At 42.8% G+C, this 20,531-nt stretch overlaps 1 protein-coding gene across 4 annotated transcripts in view; it reads right to left on the reverse strand.

Moving 5' to 3' along the window:
* Positions 1-3,280: 3,280 nt before the first annotated feature.
* Positions 3,281-20,531, reverse strand: part of NR5A2 (nuclear receptor subfamily 5 group A member 2) — a 354,769-nt gene continuing 337,518 nt past the window's right edge. For 3 of the 4 annotated variants that reach the window (XM_078641017.1, XM_078641008.1, XM_078641014.1), the window contains one exon: positions 3,281-6,492. In XM_078641017.1, coding sequence (XP_078497143.1) covers positions 6,245-6,492 — 248 coding nt within the window. In that variant the 3' untranslated portion in view covers positions 3,281-6,244. The remainder of the gene's footprint in view (positions 6,493-20,531) is intronic. The other variant, XR_013594278.1, reaches the window with a different exon arrangement.

The raw sequence follows: 20,531 nt of genomic DNA on the forward strand, positions 1-20,531 counted from the left end.
TCCCAGAAACCACAGTCCCTACTTTAGTGAGAAAGTGCAAAACCATCAGCCTTTTCTTTACTGATAAGATTGAAAAAGTGATAGCCAATATCATTAACACTCCCACTGTCCCCACACTTCCAGCCATCCTCCATTGCCTCCCTCCATATAGACTTCTAAACTCAAGCAATGGTAAGGGCAATACTAGGTATGCACTGATGAGATGTTCAAAAAAAGTGTTCAAAGAAGTCCTTATTAATTTGGGCGCTCCTCTTCCTTTGGCCTACCGTTCAGACCAGACATGTCCAAAAATGTGAAGGTTGATGGAAGGAGCGTCAAGTACAGAAAATAAAATATCATCAATCCATGTTGCAATCCGTGTTGTTTATTCACACGATTAATCAGTCCCCGCTGCTTTGGGATCTTGGTGAAGAATTTGTTTTGCTCAAACGAAGTATGATTCAGCTCTCAGCATATATAAGCTGTTTATTTTGATGAGCGCTGATGATGTCCTAGGAGGGCGAAACACGTAGGCTGTTTTTAAGTTATGACTATTCGTCCGTAAGAAATCATTCAATTTGGAAGAAAGAAAACCTCATATTGGATTGAACATACTATTTTGGATTGGATTGAATATTTTTTGTTGGAACTTGAATCTTGTGAAATTCACTTGAAAAATAATAAACACGGATTGCAACATGGATTGATATTTTATTTTCTGAACTTGACGCTTCTTCCATCAACCTTTCCATATAGACTTCCATTAATCGAGTCTCTCACAATTAACTCTCCAATGTAATGAACTCTCCTCTGGCAACCTCCTATGAAGCCAATAGCCTTCCTTCTCCCGCTCATCGAATTCTGAATGTCAACAAACCCCTGCATAGACTGTATTCCTCCTGTCTTCAACAGCACCAAAAAACCTCAGATTTAAGTCTTGTTCTCCAAATTAAACCCATCAATATTCCCCCCTCAACTGACAGACCATGCATAACTCTGGAGTTCGCCCTCAACACACCTCTCATTCATGCAACACATTGCCAGGAAGCCCAAGACATCTTGTTTCCAACTTTCAATTTTGAAAGGTTGAGAAAACTCCAAGAAGATGACATCAGAACAAGTGTACTAGTTTTATCTCTCTCACATCTAGGTAGTGGCAACCCCCTGCTCAGCTGTCTCCAGGATACAACCCTAGCACACCTGATAGATATCTCACAGGCAGTAGCATAGCTCATCACCAGCTCATAGAAATTCAACTGCATCACCTTCACCTTAAGAGCCCTTCACTGGCTCGCCATTCCAGTTGGATCATCTTCAAGACCAGATGCATCACTTCTAAAGCCATCAACAACTACATGAAAGCTTTCCTTGCAGACAAACTAGCCACATCATCGGGGGCAATGCCAGGGCAGGAGCCTCGATATAACCAGACTAGAGACAAAACTTGGCTAGAAGGAAATGCCTTCTACATATGTGTACCCAGGATCTGGAAAATCATGCTATATGTTATGTTGTTAGTTAAGTTATATTGTTATGTTATGTTATGTTATATTATGTTCTGTTATGTGTATTTGTAAAGTGCACTATCACTGATAGGATATCCTGGTGCTGAGCAGGTGTGTGTTCCTAGCCCTTTCTGGAGTGTGTTGGTTAATTGAAAAGCCATGTCTACAGGTTATTGCAGAATACTTCAAGAAGAGAGGAGGAGGCTCTGATGTGGAGCAATGTAAGAGAATGCCCAACCTCCTGATTTGGTTCTGCTTACGTGTAGGATGTGTGTGAGTAGGAGTCCTGTGGAGGGGGTCTGGCTGGATGATGGAAGAAGATGTGACTATTCAGGTAGGTGGTGCCTACGTTGTGTAGTGGCTTGAATGTGTATGTGAGGAGTTTGACATAAGCATGTTTGTGTAGCGGAAGCTAGTGGAGATCTGAGAGATATGATGCAATGTGATTTCTGTAAGGGAAGTTGAGGATGAGACTGACTGCTGAGTTCTCTATGGTGTGTAACCTTCTAGTGAGCTGCATGGTGATCCTGGTATCGAGGGTGTTCCCATATTCCAATTTACTGGAGATTAGGACATGAGTGACAGTTTTTCTAGCGTTGCTTGAGGGCTATTTTAAGATCTTTTCAGGGTGTGGAAGCAGGATGCAATGACAATGCTGACTTGTGTGATCATGTCCCGTTTGCTGTTGATGATTATTCTGAGGTTCCTGGTATGGGTTCTGGGTATGGGACCAAGCTTGGCTGTACACCAGTTGGAATTCCATGGTGAAGTGTTTTTGCTGAAGATCACTACTCTTTCTTGTCAGTGTTAAGTTCGAGACAGATGGCTTTCATCCAGTTAGCAAGTTTGGTCATTCAGGCAGTGAACTTGTTTCTTGTATTGGGGTCTTATCCGAGAGGGAGAGTATGAGTTGCGTGTCGTCGGTATAGGAGAGGATGTTGATGTCATGTTCACGGAGGACATTGGCCAGAGGAATTAGGTATGCGTTGAAGAGGGTAGGGCTGAGGAACATTGAAGCACTATGCAGACGAGTTTGTGGGCCTCGGAGGAGTGAGGTGCATGCTGACAGCTTGTGTTCTATCTGTTAAGAAGGAGCCAATCCAGCGGAAAGCAGGTCCCTGCATGTCAATCTCATGCAGGGGCCTGATGAGACTTGGGTGTGAGGCCATGTCAAATGCTGCAGAGAGGTCCAGGGAAATGTGGGCTGCCGAATATCCTCTGTTAAGGATCATGAGGATGTCATATGTGGCGGTGATGAGTGCTGCATCCTTATAGGCATCAGATCAGCACTGACTCAACTACAATGTTTTTAAAAGCTGAAGACGCACCACTTCAAGGGGTACTACCCCTAACCATACGGTCTACGTTTGACCTTCTTCAGAGATTATATCTTGAGATACTGGAGTGTACTTTCCCTGTGGATAAGCAAACAACATTCTACAAGTTGAAGAGCCATAGTCATTAAACCGAAATATGACTTGAGACACATTAATTTGTTCCAAGATGCAACTGAAATTGGAATTTTCTCCATAAAGAATTAGTCAGTATTTGGTAAACTCATGTGCCACTAACTGAACACATTAGGGAAGGTGTGGTAATGGGCTGGAATTTCTATCATGGTGGGGCAAGTGTGGCTAATTTGCACATTGCCAAACAAAACAGGGAAACGTGATCTGCATGCTATTGATGAGAGATAAACCAGGTCTGATTCCTCAGCATGTGTCTTGTACCTGCAGTGCAAGATCACTCTCACAAACACCACAATAGCAATAAAAAAATTGACACTGCTGCTTATCTTTTATACTATTGTATTTTTATTTAGCCCTGTACATAGATCATTGTGATCTGTAGACAACAACTCACATTTCCATGTTTAATAGACTTCCATCAGTGTAATAGAGTTTTGCCATGAACAAAAAAGGCGATTCAGACTTTTTTTTTTACATCACAATCACATGGACAACATAAAGTGTTTGTTGAGCTAATTATTTTGGCCAAGTGGCTCACATTTCTATTGGGATGTGTTATCTGGTGGTAACTCTAGTTCAGATGTAAATGTATCATTGTAAAAGATGGATTTGGTGCACAGTAGTCTGGCAATATTTTTAACATGTTGTCAATAAATTTGTCAAAATAGTTTCACTTGTTTTCCAAAGCCAAATTATTGGAAGAAACATGTACTGTATGAGCTGAAGAGGCGAGAATGTATGTGGTGTGTATCTAAGCATAGAGAAATGTGTGGCAGCAGTTTAACACAAGTCATAAAATAGCTTGTTTTGGTCTAACACAGAAGTTATAATTGATGTCTTTGGTATACAATGTTACTGTACAATGCTTACAAATATTTTACAACAGAACAATGAATTTTAGGTTCACTTCAACACTGGAAGTAGCAAGTCTCATAATTTACAATAGATTTTAAATAAAGTACATTGATGATTATAAAGATTTACAAACATTTATTTGAGGAAATTATTCCAATTTTTAAAGATGGTTGTACGTCCCTGAACTATGTTCCACTAACTTGAAGACATGCTACAGTAAACACATATATTTGGCTTCTTCATTCTGGATATATCTTACATAAAGGTGAAACCAATGAATAATAAATTAGCATTGTATCCATCTACAATGAAACTATGATATACAATAAAAATAAACCATTGCATAAATCCTCACGAAATATGAAGGGGCTGAAGAATTGTATAAACTTTCTACAAGTGATTGTACAGTCAAAAAATAAAAAAAATCTAAATGAGATTTCTTTCTTGATTTTAGTGTCTCTCGACATAATTAAGTACTGGTAAAAAAATTACCAATCAAAAAAACTGAAAATTAAAGAAATCATTGCTTTGCAATTTGTATTATCACAGTTCTTTCCCACAGGACGTAATGCATGTAAACACTATGTTATATCTGAATTTAAAGTACTAATACTTCATTTTTTTTAAATACACTAATTCACACTTGAAAAGTTAACTTTCTGGAGAATGAAATAAGGCAAGACTTCCAAACCATGGTATGATATGTTATAATACTGATATCTTTGTTTCCTGACAGAAATGCAATTATTAGTCCTTCTCCAAAATGTGATTTATCACAGTCTTACATCTACTTCGTATGGACTGGAACATCTTCACTCTTTTCTCCTTATGACTTTTTTCTTATTCTGTGTGGTTTCCATTGTACAAATCTTAGCTTTCCAAAGCCAGCCACCCTTCAACAAATGTTACTGCTAAAGCATATTTGGGCCAGCCTTTTAAAGTTCCCTAAGAGTGTGTAGACACCAAGATGTATGTAACTTTCCTGTGGTGAGAGAAAAGCATGGCTCTTGTAGACATATGCTCCCGATTTCAACACTGGCGCACAAGGCTGCTTTGAAAGGAAGAAAGTAAACAGTGCTCTTCCTACCTCAGTTGTTCTGCTAAGTTGGTAGATTTTGTGATCATTGCTAACAGCTGAAATGTAATGATTTATACATTAATATAGAATTATTTTTGAAGTTTTAACTTTCTATTAACATAATTTTCTGCATGACGTTATGTGCTGGCAATATCTTAATATCTGTTTGCAATAACCAAATGTTACATTTCCCCAATAAATAAGTATAAAAATGGTATTGTACAATAGCTTTTCAGGGACGAACACTTCTTTGCAAATTTACCATGGTGATCAAACAGCTAATCTACCTTACCATCTTTGGGCCTTATTTATGAAGGCCTTGCGCCGCCGGTGTGTCACTTTTAACATGGGAAAAAGTGACGCACCGGTGGCGCAAGGCTTTCATAAATAAGGCCCTTTGTATTTTCTTTGTTGGTTAAATAAACAGTACCTATACTGAGACAAAATACCAAATTATCTTTATTACTGACGGAGTGACAAGCAATTTCGTTGATGATTATGAAGGAAACAATTCTGCAATACCAAAACATATTCTTATATATAATTCATGTACTTGTGTAGGTTTTGAGTTCAACTTCGGGTAACACACACCGTCAATTTGAAGTTGACTAAAGAGGCTGCTAAACAAATTTTGGATGCTGCTTATGTCCCATATCAGACCAACACCGTAGCATTATAAATATACTTTGTTTATTTTGATCTTAGGTCTATCTCTGCAATTAGGCATTGTATTTTTGTATGAGCTAGAAGAGGAGTGTTCTCTTAACAGACACCTAAAAAGAGATTGAAACATGAATGTTTTTTATGGTTCAAAATACTAGAAGATGTCCTTGAAGAACTGACATAGAAAACGAACTACATTGAGAAAGTGAACACATTTTTGCCGCCTTTTAGTAATAATTCAAATTTCCTGAAAAGGTAGCACACCACTCGATGGAACGTGTTCTGGTTTTTTGAGGTATGGCGCAGATGATGGTGGGGTGCATTGTGGGTCCAGTTGGTCTTGCTCTACAGAGACAATTGAGTGCACTGCCAGGTTCTCCACATGATTCAATTTACAGCACAAGTGTGTTTCTTTATTTTGTTCCTTGGTAGTGGAAATAATCCACTTTGATCTACAAGAACTGTTCCATCACTTGCCACACTGAGTCAAACATCCAACCAAAGTCTCTGAGAATGAACAGCTTGTGATTCACAGTTTGCCTTACAAATACCCTGATACATCACTTATTAGTATTAAGTATTTGATTTCCACACCATTCGCATAGTCTTACAGCCAGTTTCCTTTTACTAAGGGCATTGCCTGGAGCAGCTCAGAGTATTCGTCTTGCAAAAGTACCAGCTCTTGTGGTCGTGCGCTAAGCTCGCTTGGCGTGCAGCATTTCGATGAGGAGGTTATTGCACGGCACATCCCCGTTCAGGTGTTTGTAATAGAGGTACTCCTCGGCCTGCATGCTGATGCCCCTGATCTCGGGTAGCCGGAGGAGAAGCTGCCCAAACTTGTCTGTCTGCTGCGGGTAGTGGCACATGGTAAAGTCCAGCAGAGCCGAGTTCACCTGTTCATGAACACCCTCCACCAGCTGGAAGTTCTCAAGGTTCTTGACATCTACATGGGAGGAGAAAAACAAGATGAAAAATGGCTGAGTTGCATTTTAATTGCTGTTTACCAAAGCAGTCTACCACAACAGAATACCTGTCTCTCCAGATAACATTCTACTTTACATGCTGCTGAATATGCAGCAACCTGGGCCTTATTTTCTGGGGACTTCATCAAATGTGGTCTTAAGCGTGCAACACTGCTGAACTCCTTGCATACACCTCGAGTCAATTAGACTCCAATACATTTCGAGCAAGGTCAATGGTCCTGATACAGCACAAAGGGGAAGGGTGAAATTTGCTAAAACACAGGTCGGTAATACATTGCCAGCAAATGAGCCCCCCGAGGCAGAATCCTCTTTAACCTGCTATATTACGCAATTCATATCTCTCTGTATTCATTTTTCTGACCCAAGGTGAAACCTGTGTCCACACTAGGATGTAGTTAATTCCAATAAAAATTGACAGGGTTCTTGCTTCTGTTTGACGTTTTCTAAATGACTCGGAGAGGCTCTCACAGGCCTACCCCCTGGTAATGGGCCATCTGGTACACTCCAGTGGCTGCCAAAATAATTTTCTCTACGAGAATCCGTCAAAAAATCTGTATTTCAGTGACTAATGATCTCCATATAATAATGTCCATGCCCTCGAGGCGGAGAGCAGTGTCGGAGATTCGGGATGCCCTTTGACCTGCACCTAAATTTTGGTTTTAATTACTTTTTTCCACAAATCTACAATGGAGACTTTAATATTGTTAAGACTGGTATTATCATTCAGGCCAAATAATTTGTACTCATGATCTCAAATTCATAATTGAAAACAAAAAGAATTAAAACTAAACTCGAGATTACAGTTAATGATAAATAGAGCAATCATATGCATTGAAGTGTGTTCCCCCTCTACAGTGGGCATTAACGCCTGTTAATTACCTGCCCCTCAATTATGAAGTCAAGCCAAAGAAGTGTGCACATAATAAGAATGGTGATTAATTCCCAGGTTCAAAATCTGATTGACACAGCCAATATCGGTATTCCGTAGCGGATATTACATATAAGTAATTTTATTCTTGTACAAGTGTCTTATTAAAAAAAAAAAGCCTGTGTACATTGTATACGTTAAAACATCAGGCCGGCTTTGTTACAACCTTTGTAGTGTGCTAGATTTTACTACGAAGTGGACACCAAGTGCTCGACTGCGAATTAAGGACTGTGATGACATTGATGAAAAATGTGCTTTGCAGATAGCAGCGAATGTCACAACAGTGTTCTTTGGCAGACAAGTGATGTCCTATCTGTCACATTTCCTATTCCATAAAACAGTGGTGTCCAACTTAGGTCCAAGAGCGGTCGAACCATGTTTTCAGAACAGCCAGGCAACAAATATGTACATGCAATCAATCAAAATAGAAACCAATGACATGTCCTGATAATCTAGCAGGGGCCTTGCCCTTCTGAGCCTGTTTTGCACACCCCTCACACAGATTCCCCTTCAGTGGTAACTGTCAATATATGCCAGTGAGATTTCCAAAGGATCCTATTTAGCAATTCTACCAAGAACTTCTGCCTATGTATTGCGTTACATATATTAGGATTTTTAAAGCCTCTTGTGTTTGTTAGTGTCGAATACCACACCTCGACTCCTTATATGTGGATGTCCTATGCACTTAAAAACAGCGACACAAATTACCTGGTTATGTGTGGTCTAGTTGTCTACATATTAATTAACAATGGCACTGTCAATGTAAATTGACATTTTGATTAAGTATTGATATCAATAATCATAGTAGAAAAAATAAGGTTGGCTAGAGTTCTTGTGCACTTAGTTAGATAATGTTGTGTAACCTGCTTGCTAGAGTTTTGAGTCCTACCAGTGCACATTGATGCTTTCATATGTCTAGATTCCGCCCACGCGTTATGTAAAAATAGCTAATATTGTGAGCAAGAGAGAGTCCGTATTGTGGTGCGCATGACATGAGTGGTCAGTGTGGGTCTCACTTACTAACCCATACCAAAATTCCCCCCCCCCCCCTATTTAATGGATCCATATTTCACACCCTTCCATTCTGCTTCATTGCTCGTTCTCTGTTCGCCTTTCAAACTGAGACTGGACCCCGCTCCTGCATTTGACCTGTTCGAGAGCTTGGCTGCCACTGAGAGCCGAGTGGGGGTGTGGGGGTGTGGGGGTGGCGTGTGGTACGAGGAGAGGAAGCTCAAACATGGTCTAGGTTAAGCAGTAGGCTGTTGCAACTGGAACCAAGGCAGATGAGTGACAATCACAGTTTATTTAGCTGACACCACCATGTGATATTGGGCAAACCGCTAGGTACCGGTACATTGGCATGCACACACTGTCAGAGCTTAGAAATAGTATGCCCCCCTATTTAGCACTAAAGAGTGACGTGTTATTTATATGTATTTGTTTATCTACTTTTTACAAGCGTATGCAACGGAAACTAAAAATTGAGACATAAAAAAAGTAAAAATGCTGCTGTTGATAGGTGGCAGACACATTTGTAAATAAATTAAAAAGTTAAAACGTGCACTTCTTTTCAGCAACTGGTTACATGTGATCAGGTCAAATTAGTGCAAGGCAGCCAATAGAAGTGGGATGACCAACGTTGCTCTGGCTGGTGGAAGCAAAATATGAATGACATTTGAACAGGCCAACGGAAGAAGGGGGCCGGTCAAAAGCCCCTCTATCTAGTGCTTAATTTGTAAAAAAAAATATTTCGTGCTCTGGCTTACATCAGGAGGCTACTGTAACTGACATCACAGATAGCCCCTGCCAGACCTGCCAATGATGGTAACAACACAACTACTAACCAACACACTCTTACAAGTGTGACAATTGTGACTATTTCTTGTCCCCTTAACTATAAGAATGACTTAGGTGGCAGGTAGTAGCCATTGTTGATGTACATTTAACCCCTTAGCTGCGGCGGCTATTCCGCCGCAGCGCTAAGGGGGAGGCGGGGCCGCGCGGCGCTCCCGTACTCATGACGGAACCGCTCCGTCATGGGCCTCGGGTGAGCTGTGCTTGTGACGGGACGGTTCCGTCACAGCCCCGCCCGCTCTTTAGAACGTCAGCGCAGGCACGGAATTCGCGCCCCGCAGGCGCGGCGAGCGGGCCGTGACGGAACCGTTCCGTCACCAGCACAGCCCACCCGAGGCTCGTGACGGAACCGGCACACAAAGGGTTAATTAATAGTTAACTGTTTTTGTGGTCATCTCAAAATTGGCCAGGTAACGCCACCTTGTGGCAGACTGTCGCAAGCACTGGTGTTGAGAACTAAGTGGTGGTGCCAAGTTCCGGAAACCTCCGGCTCAAATTAAGCACTATAATCTATGTACCTGTTTTTGAGGAGGGGCGCCCCCCACAATAGAGGAGAGTGTGCCTTGCATTGGTATACGCGCTCTGATTCATGGCAAGCAAGGCTATGTATTACATTCTTTTTTAAACACCCATTTTAAACTGTTCTTGATGTTGTGACGAGAGATAACGCATTTTTAGCCGCTAATAGGTTCCGCTCCCCATACAAAAGATAGACACCGAGGCTTGGATGCCTTGCAGTGAGAAACAAAGGAGTAAGACCCCCCGTCGCAAATTCCAACCGCGGCAACCTCTTATCATCCCTTCTACGGTAGCCACTCGGGGACTAATTAAGAACTTTTTACATGAACCCTCCGCGCCACGCGATCACAGCGCGCGCATACATTTGCCTGCCCCCATTGATGAGTACACCCTGAGGTCTTTTTGAATACATTGTATGTTTTATGAGCGGGGGCCGTAGCTCTGCTGTCATACGCCGACTGCTCGCTCAGCCTCTGCCTTACCTCTGAAGATGAAGGCACACAGATTCGATTAATTAATTAATTCTTAGGCGCAGTGTGAAGCCTCTTTAAGCTGCGAATGCGACTCTCTGGGTCTGGTTTTCACCAATAAATGCGCCTCTAAAGACTGCTGACTATTATACGACTACACAAAATTAAACATCTGTAAAAATGAAATAACCAACGGAAAAACTGGCATTTTATACTTCTGTGCTTGTAAAAAGAGTCTCTCCGGTCACCTGTAGGAAAGAGCACGCACGTGCAATGCGCTCGTATAAACGAAATTAATTATAAAATTAGTTAACGTGCTAGTAATATCTGCTGTTTACAGTTTAGAAACGTCAAAAGGGTAGCATGGAGACAGTGTCTTCTTGAGGGTTTTTGGTGCCCTGAGCAAGACAATTTCGAGGCTCCCTGATCCCTGTTCGGAACAGCTTTCGATTTATTACCCAATTTCCACTAATTCAAACGCACTTTATGCCAAACAACATCGGCTTATGTTAAAATTTCTGAAAAGGGAGCACATAAAACTGATGAGTTCCACCCAAAACTGAAGGTGATTTAGAGGTGTACTCTATCTTTATCCTCAAACTATAGGGATCTAAACAATACAGAAAATAGTATGAAAATATATTTACACTAGTCAAATCCACTTCCAAGCGTTTTTGGGCTGTAATTCAAAGTTTACACAGGTGCAAAGACCTACGTGTGCAAAAAACCTACTGGACTATCACTGGACCAAAAATGTAGTTAGATCCCTTTGAAACAGACATAAAGGTCCCTCGAAGCCTATTGTGTAAGCAAATCTCAGAAGCCCCCTATGGCTCCACCCACAAGTATTATGTAGGCCTGGGCGCAGTTTGCGGAGTTCTGCTGAGCGGCAGAGTGCACTACATTGTGACACCCGCGCTGATTTTTTGCGCTGGGTGTTTGTCCTGCGCTGTAAAATCAGAGTGAAAGGAACCACATGCAGCACAAGAGGGCGCTTCTTCTTTCTGCCGCTCGAGTAGATGTTCTACTTGGGCGGCAGCTTCCTCAACGCGAACGGAAGGTTTCTCAACTGGAGCGGTAGCGATCATCTGCAACCGCCTGCATTGAGAAATCTCGTCGGGAGGTGGTCTGGAGTAAGATTTGTTTACCTTGCTCACGCTCGCTATGCAGAGCGGTGTTTTTCTGAACTCTGCGAGCTCCACGGAGTGTGGAAAAGTCCATAAACTACAGGAGCGGAGCTCACCGCCCAGACTTTATATATAAATACATACACACACAGACACACACACACAGACACACACACACACATATATATACATATATATATATATATATATATATATATATATATATATATATATATATATATATAAATAAATATATGAATAAAAGCAACCTCTGACACATGTTTCGCTGTCATTATAGCTCCTCAGAAACGTTTTGCTTTGTCCAGGCACAAGGGAGCCCCCAATAAAGTAAAAACAATACCCTTGCAGACATAGAGTGCTGCATTATTTAAGCAAATAAAGAAGCAGGAAACTCTGGGTAGTTCCCAAGTTAAGATGGAGAGCAGCTCCTGAACAGAGCATCCTGCAACACCAGTGACACTCCTCACTTGCTCACCTCAAATATCTGCTTTTCTATCAAAGTTGTTAAGTATAGGATTAGCACAGTGCCATCCATGGCAAAATAGAAAGGGACAAAGTCTTTTGCCATTTCTACAGCAAAGTCTTTAAGCATAGGATTAACAGAGTGCCAACCATGCCGAGCCTCCACAAATTTGAGCGGTTCCACTGCTGAGGGCTGATTCAGCGGTTTGGATCTTTTGGCACAAGATTTGAACGAGGGCTAACATCAAGACACACCTGTGATTATGGACTATGTTGCCAGATGGCTGCCACCGAGCCCACTTGGGTTTTATTATGAAGGACTATCGGTCCCAGATTGCACTTTGATTTTGCAGACTCACCTGATCTGTATTGTCAAATAAAGATGGGAGAAATACTGGTGTTCTTGTTGATGGTGGTCATTTGGGGAGCAGAGAGCCTTTGAGGAAGGGCGTATGCCCGAAACGCATCAGGCTCTGCGGACACCGGTTGTGCCTGGTTCTCCTTCTATCTGGAGAGTGCTGATTAGGGAGTGCGCTCCGCCTTGGGTAACTTGTGGACTTTGTGTATTATGGCCGACCTGGCCGGGGGCGTACAGCCGCAAATTTGAGTGCTTCCACTGCTAAGGGCTGATTCAGCAATTTGGATCTTTTGGCACAAGATTTGAACAAGGGCTAACATCAAGACACACCCGTGATTATGGACTATTTTGTCAGATGGCTGCCACCGAGCCCACTTGGGTTTTATTATGAAGGACTACCGTTCCCAGATTGCACTTTGATTTTGCAGACTCACCTGATCTGTTTTGCAGAATAAAGATTGGAGAAATACTGGTGTTCTTGTTGCTGGCGGCCATTTGGAGAGCAGAGAGCATTTGAGGAAGGGCGTGAGCCCGAAAGGCGTCAGGCTCTGAGGAACGCCGGTTGTGCCTGGTTCTCCCTCTTTCTGGAGAGTGCTGGTTAGGGAGTGCGCTCCGCCTTGGGTAACTTGTGATATATATATATATATATATATATATATATATATATATATATATATATATATATATATATATATATATATATATATATATATATATAACGCTCCTCGGGGAATGTCCAACAATGAGCGGCACTCTAAGACAAAGCAGCTTTTTTTCCCCAACAGTTTTTAATGGTATGGGCGTGCGCGGTGAAAATTAATTACAGGCACCTGACTTTCACTACCGACATATATCTATATATATATCACGCTCCTTGGGGAATGTCCAACAATGAGCGGCACTTTATATATATATAAAAGCTCCAAGTTCCCCACAGGTTCGGGAAGCACTCAAGCCACGGTGTACATCCACACACCCACAGACACATCTCAGGCAGCCGACGTGTTTCGAAATGATTTCTTCTTCAAAGGCTTACTTCCGCAAAGTACACAGTGTTCATAAGATCACACCTTTATTCCATTCAATAACGTTAATTGCCTCCTGATAGGCTGCCATTAGTTGCCTCCTGATAGGCTGTAGGCATTCTGGGATACGTAGTCCACCATGTACAAGTTGCATGCGGAATTATAATAAAAGACCCTCCAATGGGCCCTGAGGCGTGCGTGGTAAATTATAGGTGCAATGGCTCCATACAGAGCCGGACAAGATTTCTAGTTCGCTGGCCCGCTGCTCCTGCCTTCGTGCGGTGGTGCTTCCTCTTACGGCTGGGTTGCCGTGTAACAACTGAAAGTTCCAAGTTCCCCACAGGTTTGGGAAGCACTCAAGCCACGGTGTACATCCACACACCCACAGACACGTCTCAGGCAGCCGACGCGTTTCGAAATGATTTCTTCTTCAAAGGCTTAATTCCGCAAAGTACACAGTGTTCGTTAAGACCACACCTTTATTCCATTCAATAACGTTAATTGCCTCCTGATAGGCTGCCATTAGTTGCCTCCTGATAGGCTGTAGGTATTCTGGGATACGTAGTCCACCATGTACAAGTTGCATGCGGAATTACATTAAAAGACCCTCCAATGGGCCCTGTGGCGTGCGTGGTAAATTATAGGTGCCATGGCTCCATACAGAGCCGGACAAGATTTCCAGTTCGCTGGCCCGCTGCTCCTGCCTTTGTGTGGTGGTGCTTCCCCTTACAGCTGGGTTGCCGCGTAACAAATGAAAGCTCCAAGTTCCCCACAGGTTCGGGAAGCACTCAAGCCACGGTGTACATCCACACACCCACAGACACGTCTCAGGCAGCCGAAGCGTTTCGAAATGATTTCTTCTTCAAAGGCTTAATTCCGCAAAGTACACAGTGTTTGTTAAGACCACACCTTTATTCCATTCAATAACGTTAATCGCCTCCTGATAGGTTGCCATTAGTTGCCTCCTGATAGGCTGTAGGTATTCTGGGATACGTATTGAATGGAATAAAGGAGTGGTCCTAACGAACACTGTGTACTATATATAACTGACGAAGGCAAAAGCCGAAACGCGTTTTTCTGTTTGTGTGCAATAAACCAAAGTGGTTTCATTTACTGGGAGTGCTGGTTTTCTGGCTTTGTGTCAGGGGAGCTGTAATATATATATATATATACACATATATATACAGTTAGGCAGTCTCCATTGGCTCTGCTGAGTAGATGTGTGAGATAAGATGCAGAGAGGTAATGAGAATGGGATGGCGAGAGAAGTAAAAAAGAGGGAGATAGAAGGTCGAGATAGAGGAGGTAGAGTGATAGAGGACATAGAGAGACATGAAAGGAAGAAAGAGAAAGGTAAGGTGGCCAGGAAGAAAGATCTAGAAAGTTAAGAAGTAGGTAGAAATCGAGAGGTAGGTAATGTTTTAGAATAAGGTAGGGAGGTATAGAAAGTGTGAGATGAGGAAAAGGAAATGTATAAATAAGGGTGAGTTGGACAGAGCTAAAATAGAAAGAGAGATGAGATGCAGCAGAGAGAGGTGGATAGGCAGAAAAGTAAAATACTGAGAAGTGTAGAGAATTGAAGAAAGAGAAAGTGATAAGGAAGAGAGAAGGGTAAGGTAAGAAATATGATAATAAAAGGTTCAGGTAAAGAAGCGAAGAGACCAGCAGAGTAAGAGATTTCTAGAGTAGCGAGAGAGATGTGTGTGGAGAGAAAAGAGTCAAAATAGATAAATGAATGAGGAAGATAAAGGGAGGTGAGGTTGACAAAGAGATAGAGTGTGAGTGAAATGGACAGTGTTGTGGTGGAGATGAGCTAAGAAAGATGCATAACAAGAAAGAGGTAGCAAGAGATGAGGGAGGAAACAATAGATTGAAAAGTAGGTAGAGCAGGAGTTCATGAAACAGGAGTAAGGTCGTGAGAGCAGTAGGCAGAGGTAACAGAAGCAGAATTAGAGGAAATGTGGATAGGTAACATTGGTAACAAGCATTGGCATAGCCAATTGTTCTCGCCTTTGAGAACTTATAAGTGTTTAGCCAGAGATATTGACTTTACCTATGTCTTTAAACTGTGCTGTACAGAAGTTTGCATCATGCAGAAAAGTTATAATAAAGAAGTGTCAGAAGCATTTTTGTTACCTTAGATATGACCAAAAAAGCATTATGTACAACTAAACAACCATATTAAAAAAGTATTAAAAATAATGTCTTGAGTTTTTTTTGTCCTTTCAATGCTGGCAACTTGTATCTGCCTGTCCCAATGGTTGCTTGTTGTGTTTTTTTGTTATGGGGGCATAAATACCAGGAGGGTGAAGGTCAGTCAGTCCGTCAGTGAGAGAGTCAGTCAGTCAGTGAGAGTGAGAGTCAGTCAGTCAGTGAGAGAGTGAGAATCAGTGTGAGAGTGAGAGTCAGTCAGTGAGAGGGAGAGTCAGTCAGTGGGAGGGAGAGTCAGTCAGTGGGAGGGAGAGTCAGTGAGTGAGAGTGAATGAGAGTGAGAGAGTGAGTGAGTCAGTCAGTGAAAGTGAGTGAGTCAGTGAGATAGTCAGTCAGTGAGAGTGAGTCAGTCTTTTAGCGAGAGTCAGTCTTTTAGCGAGAGTCAGTCAGTCAGTGAGAGTCAGCCAGTGATAGCCAGTGAAAGAGAGCCTGTGAGAGAGTGTCTGTGAGAGTCTGTGAGTGAGTATCTGTGAGAGTATGTGAGAGAGTGAAAGAGTATGTGAGAGAGTCTGTGAGAGAGTCTGTGAGAGTGTCTGTGAGAGAGTGTCTGTGAAAGTCTGTGAGAGAGGCTGTAAGAGTGTCTGTGAGAGAGTGTCAGTGAGAGAGTGTCTGTGAGAGACTGTGAGCGTTTGTGAGTGTCTGTGAGAGTCTGTGAGAGAGGGTCTGTGAGGGTCTGTGAGAGAGTCTTGAGAGAGTGTCTGTGAGAGTCTGTGTGAGAGTGTCTGTGCAAGAGTGTCTGTGAGAGAGTGTCTGTGAGAGAGTCTGTGAGAGTGTCTATGAGAGAGTGTCTGCGAGAGTCTGTGAGAGAGAGTCTGTAAGAGTGTCTGTGAGAGTGTCTGTGAGAGTGTCTGTGAGAGATTGTCTGTGAGAGAGTGTCTGTAAGAGAGTGTACGTTTGTGAGTGTCTGTGATAGAGTGTCTGTGAGAGAGTGTCTATGAGAGTCTGTGAGAGAGTGAGAGTCTGTGAGAGAGTGTCTGTGAGACAGTGTCTGTGAGAGTCTGCGATAGAGTGTCTGTGAGAGTCTGTGAGAGAGTGTCTGTGAGAGAGTCTGTGAGAGAGTGTCTGTGAGAGAGTGTCTGTGAGAGTCTATAAGAGAGTGTCTGTGAGAGAGTTTCTGTGAGAGTCTGTGAGAGAGTGTCTGTGAGAGAGTCTGCGAGAGAGTGTCTGTGAGAGAGTCTGTCAGAGAGAGTCTGTGAGAGGGTGTCTTTGAGAGAGTGGCTGTGAGAGTCTGTGAGAGAGTGTCTGTGAGAGAGTGTCTGTGAGAGAGTGAGAGTCTGTGAGAGAGTGAAAGTCTGTGAGAGAGTGTCTGTGAGAGTCTGTGAGAGAGTGTCTGAGAGTCTGTGAGACAGTGTCTGTGAGAGTCTGTGATAGAGTGTCTGTGAGAGTCTGTGAGAGAGTGTCTGTGAGTGAGTGTCTGTGAGAGTCTGTGAGAGTCTATGAGAGAGTGTCTGTGAGAGTCTATGAGAGAGTGTCTGTGAGAGTCTGGGAGTGTCTGTGAGAGTCTGTGAGAGAGTGTCTGTGAGAGAGTCTGTGAGAGAGTGTCTGTGAGCATCTGTGAGAGAGTGTCTGTGCGAAAGTGTCTGTGCAAGAGTGTCTCTAAGAGAGTGTCTGTGAGAGTCTGTGAGAGAGTGCCTGTGAGAGTGTCTAAAAGAGCAGACTATTTCACACCTTGTCTGGGGAAAACCAGAGAGCATTTATTTACAGAAGCCCTGTGGGTCGACTGTCTGGAAGAAGGCACTTAGTAGAGACTCCGAGCAGTGCCTGTGCTTAGAACCAAGGCTCTAAGATGCTACACCTTGAATGGAGGCTCTTTAGTGGCGAGTAGGGTCAGGATTTAATTTACAGTAATAGATGGAAAGCCTTGGTGCAATATGACAATGCCCAAAAAAAGGTAGCGCTCAAGATTGCTTTTGAGAACTCGAATAGCAAAAACCACCAAGTAATCACTCAAGAACAATCACTGAAATTGCATAAATTATTAAAGATTGTAAGTCTCTCGGTAATATGTGCTTAGTGACATCATAAACCACGAAAGACCCATCAATGCATGACATAACAACAGAAAAATGTATATTATAATTGAGGAGATAGGCTCTTTTAACCCTTCACTTTTAGGCATTTTGTGAACAATTTCAGTTGATAACTAAAACTGTATAAATTCTAAAATGTTACAGTCTACTTATTCATGCGAGACATTGTGGTTTTTTCAAGTCCTAAAAACAATTCCACCTGTGAAAGTCATTTGACTGACAGAATCTTCTATTAATGTTACAATCTGCACAACGCAGGAGTGACTCCCTTAATTCTTGGTCAATCCTTGGTAAATTGTTGGATGTTAGGAACTACAGACATATGCATTTGCCCACAATAATAAATCATTCTTCGGGAAGCTGATGCTTATCTGATCCTAAGTCCCAGGAAGTAGGACAACATTGTTGAAGGTATTGGTGCTCTTAAATGAATATCTACAGGAATAAAGGGTTAATTTAAAAAAGTATTCACAGGATGGCAGGCGGGTCTCGGATATACATGATCAAGCAGTATAACAAAGCCCCAACCGCTTTGAGCCTTACAAACCAACCCCCAAAGAAAGGCAACATTTAGCAGTAGCTTTGGGTTCAATAATTTGGAATACCTTTCACATTTCTAAGTGCCAGAAAAACAAGTCTTTGTTTCAGAATCCGTGTAAAACATTTGTTCCAGGAGTGCTCACAATTTCCCCAATAATGATGAATCCCATAGAGCGTGCTTCATGGTACCAATGCCTTCCAATTTGCAGTCATATAATAACAGCGGGACCCTACTAGATAGAGTAATTATCATCTAACATTGTGCACATCTCAAGAGAGTAAAAAAAAACTATTGAAATAAGTGGAAAAGGAGTAGTTGCAGAAATGCTAAACAGCACTTCCTCCCGGAGCTCCGTCAGTCAGGGTCCCCTCTGTTGCATGGAAGAGAAGCAGCCTTACTTAGCCTATGGGAACATCTCCAGGAAGAACGGAGCACAGACCATGCAGCATTCTTAAAGGGCCAACAGCACTGCTTTTAAAACAGTGCATTGGCAAACACCATGCATGCTCCTTTGAAGCAGTACTCAACCATGGCACAGGCTAGACTAACACCTCTGAATGCTTTTGGAGAAACTGGAATTTTTCTCTGTGCCTATGCACAGAACTGGTAGCTAATGTCCAATTTGAATATCCCTCTTCATCAAAGATATAGTATGAGGAAAGGGAAACTGAAGTCAGTAACATGCCTTGCCCCGCTACCCCTTCCAAAAAAAGAAGTGTCTGAGGGAGGCAAAAGTTCCTGAAGGTAGTGAAATAATAAGTACACTGAAGATCACACTCGTGCTCAATAGAGACTTCAAGGACATTAAGCTTACTTTTGGCAGGCCAGAAATCTAAGACAAGCGCACGCGCGCCTAGTGCGGCAGCAGGTGGAGGGGCGAGAGAAAGGGGCCTGCACTATTCTCTTGCGGGAGCGGGCAGTAAGGCGCAATAATTGATACCATATGGCGCCACCTGCTTGCTCCCACAAGGTAATCGCAAACGTGCACGCGTTGCCATTGAAGGCAATGCAACGCGTGCATGTTTTTGGGACAAACCCCGTAGCCATTGCTACAGGTCTTTTTCCTATTCAGCGCATGCGCGCTGCGTAGGCGGGACCTAAAAATGATAAAGTAAATTGAAAATGTAGGTGTTGAGAGGTAGTGCGAAAAAGAAACTGGGAGAGAACGAGAGAGGTCAGATACAAATAGATGTGGGAATGAGTTAGAAGTGAGTTAGAGAAGCAATGTAGCTTGATGAGGAAGGGAGGAAGGAGGGTTAGCAGAGGGGTTAGAGAAAGGCAGCAGGAGGTGACTTGTGGAGAGATGAGAGAGCGATAGATAGGCCAAGTAAAGAGAGAAATCAGATTAAGAATGAGGTGAGGTAGATTAATAAGTGATACATGGAGATGAGATGGAAGCAAATCAGTGAGGTGGAGAGAGGGAGGAGTGAGGTGGAGAGGGAGGGGCAAGGAGGAGAGATAAAGGAGAGGAACAGAGAGGGGTATAGAAGTACAAATGTAGAGGTAGACAAAGAGAGTGGTGTACAGAAAGGTGAGGTAATGAGAGAGAGGTGGGGAGTGATGGGTAGCAAGAAGTTATTTGAAAGCGAGAGGTGGGGTAAAGAGAGGTGCTGTAGAGAGAGAGGGTTTAGGAACATAGAAACGTAGTGGTCAAAGCGTGACAGGAGCAAAGAGAGGAAAAGTAAAGAGGTGAGTTGAAGAAAAGAGCGAGGTTTGACCCATGTTGGGGAGAGAAGATGTGGAGGCTGATAAATATAGGGGTCAGGGCTAGGTGGAGAGGTGAAACGAAGTATCAAGAAGGGTGGTGATTTATTCATTCTTAAAGTTTAAAGAGTTGAGGTTCAACAACGTAGATTGGTAGAGAGGGATCGGTGAATTAGAGAAATGTGAGGGAGAAAGAGAGGGGAAAGGGAGAGGCAAGGGAGAAAAAGGGAGGTGAGAATAAGAGGAAGTTAGAGGGAGGTACACAGAGTGGTAAGAGATAGGAAAATAGGGGTATTAACAGTGGCGTAGCAAGGGGGCATGCGTTTTGGGGGCAGTGGCATCCCTTTCTCGCTCTTACCTGCAGCTGTCACGGGTTGGACATCACAGGAATCGCCAGCAGCCCCCTCACCAGCATGCGCAGAGGGCGGCAAACGCAGGGACAGCCACTGGCAGCACAAGGTCTACTAAGCCACTGGGTGAAAGCAGAAAGGGAGAGGGATGATGGATCAAAAGACAAGCTTGGAGATAAAGGGGTGGAAAGGTAGAGAGTGTTGAGTTAGGAATAGGTAGAGACAGAGCAAGAGTCAGAGGTAGAGGTATTTATAGAGAGAGATGAGGAAAGAGTTTCAGAAATAGAGGGTTAAAGGAGAGAGAGAGAGAGAGAGAGAGAGAGAGAGGCAGAGATCAATTTCCCATAGAGGCCCTGCAAGGTGGGATTCTGGGCAATTGCCCTCTTTGCCCATGACGTA

Source organism: Lissotriton helveticus, chromosome 1_1, assembly GCF_964261635.1.
Source record: "Lissotriton helveticus chromosome 1_1, aLisHel1.1, whole genome shotgun sequence".
NCBI classification, from domain to species: Eukaryota; Metazoa; Chordata; class Amphibia; order Caudata; family Salamandridae; genus Lissotriton; species Lissotriton helveticus.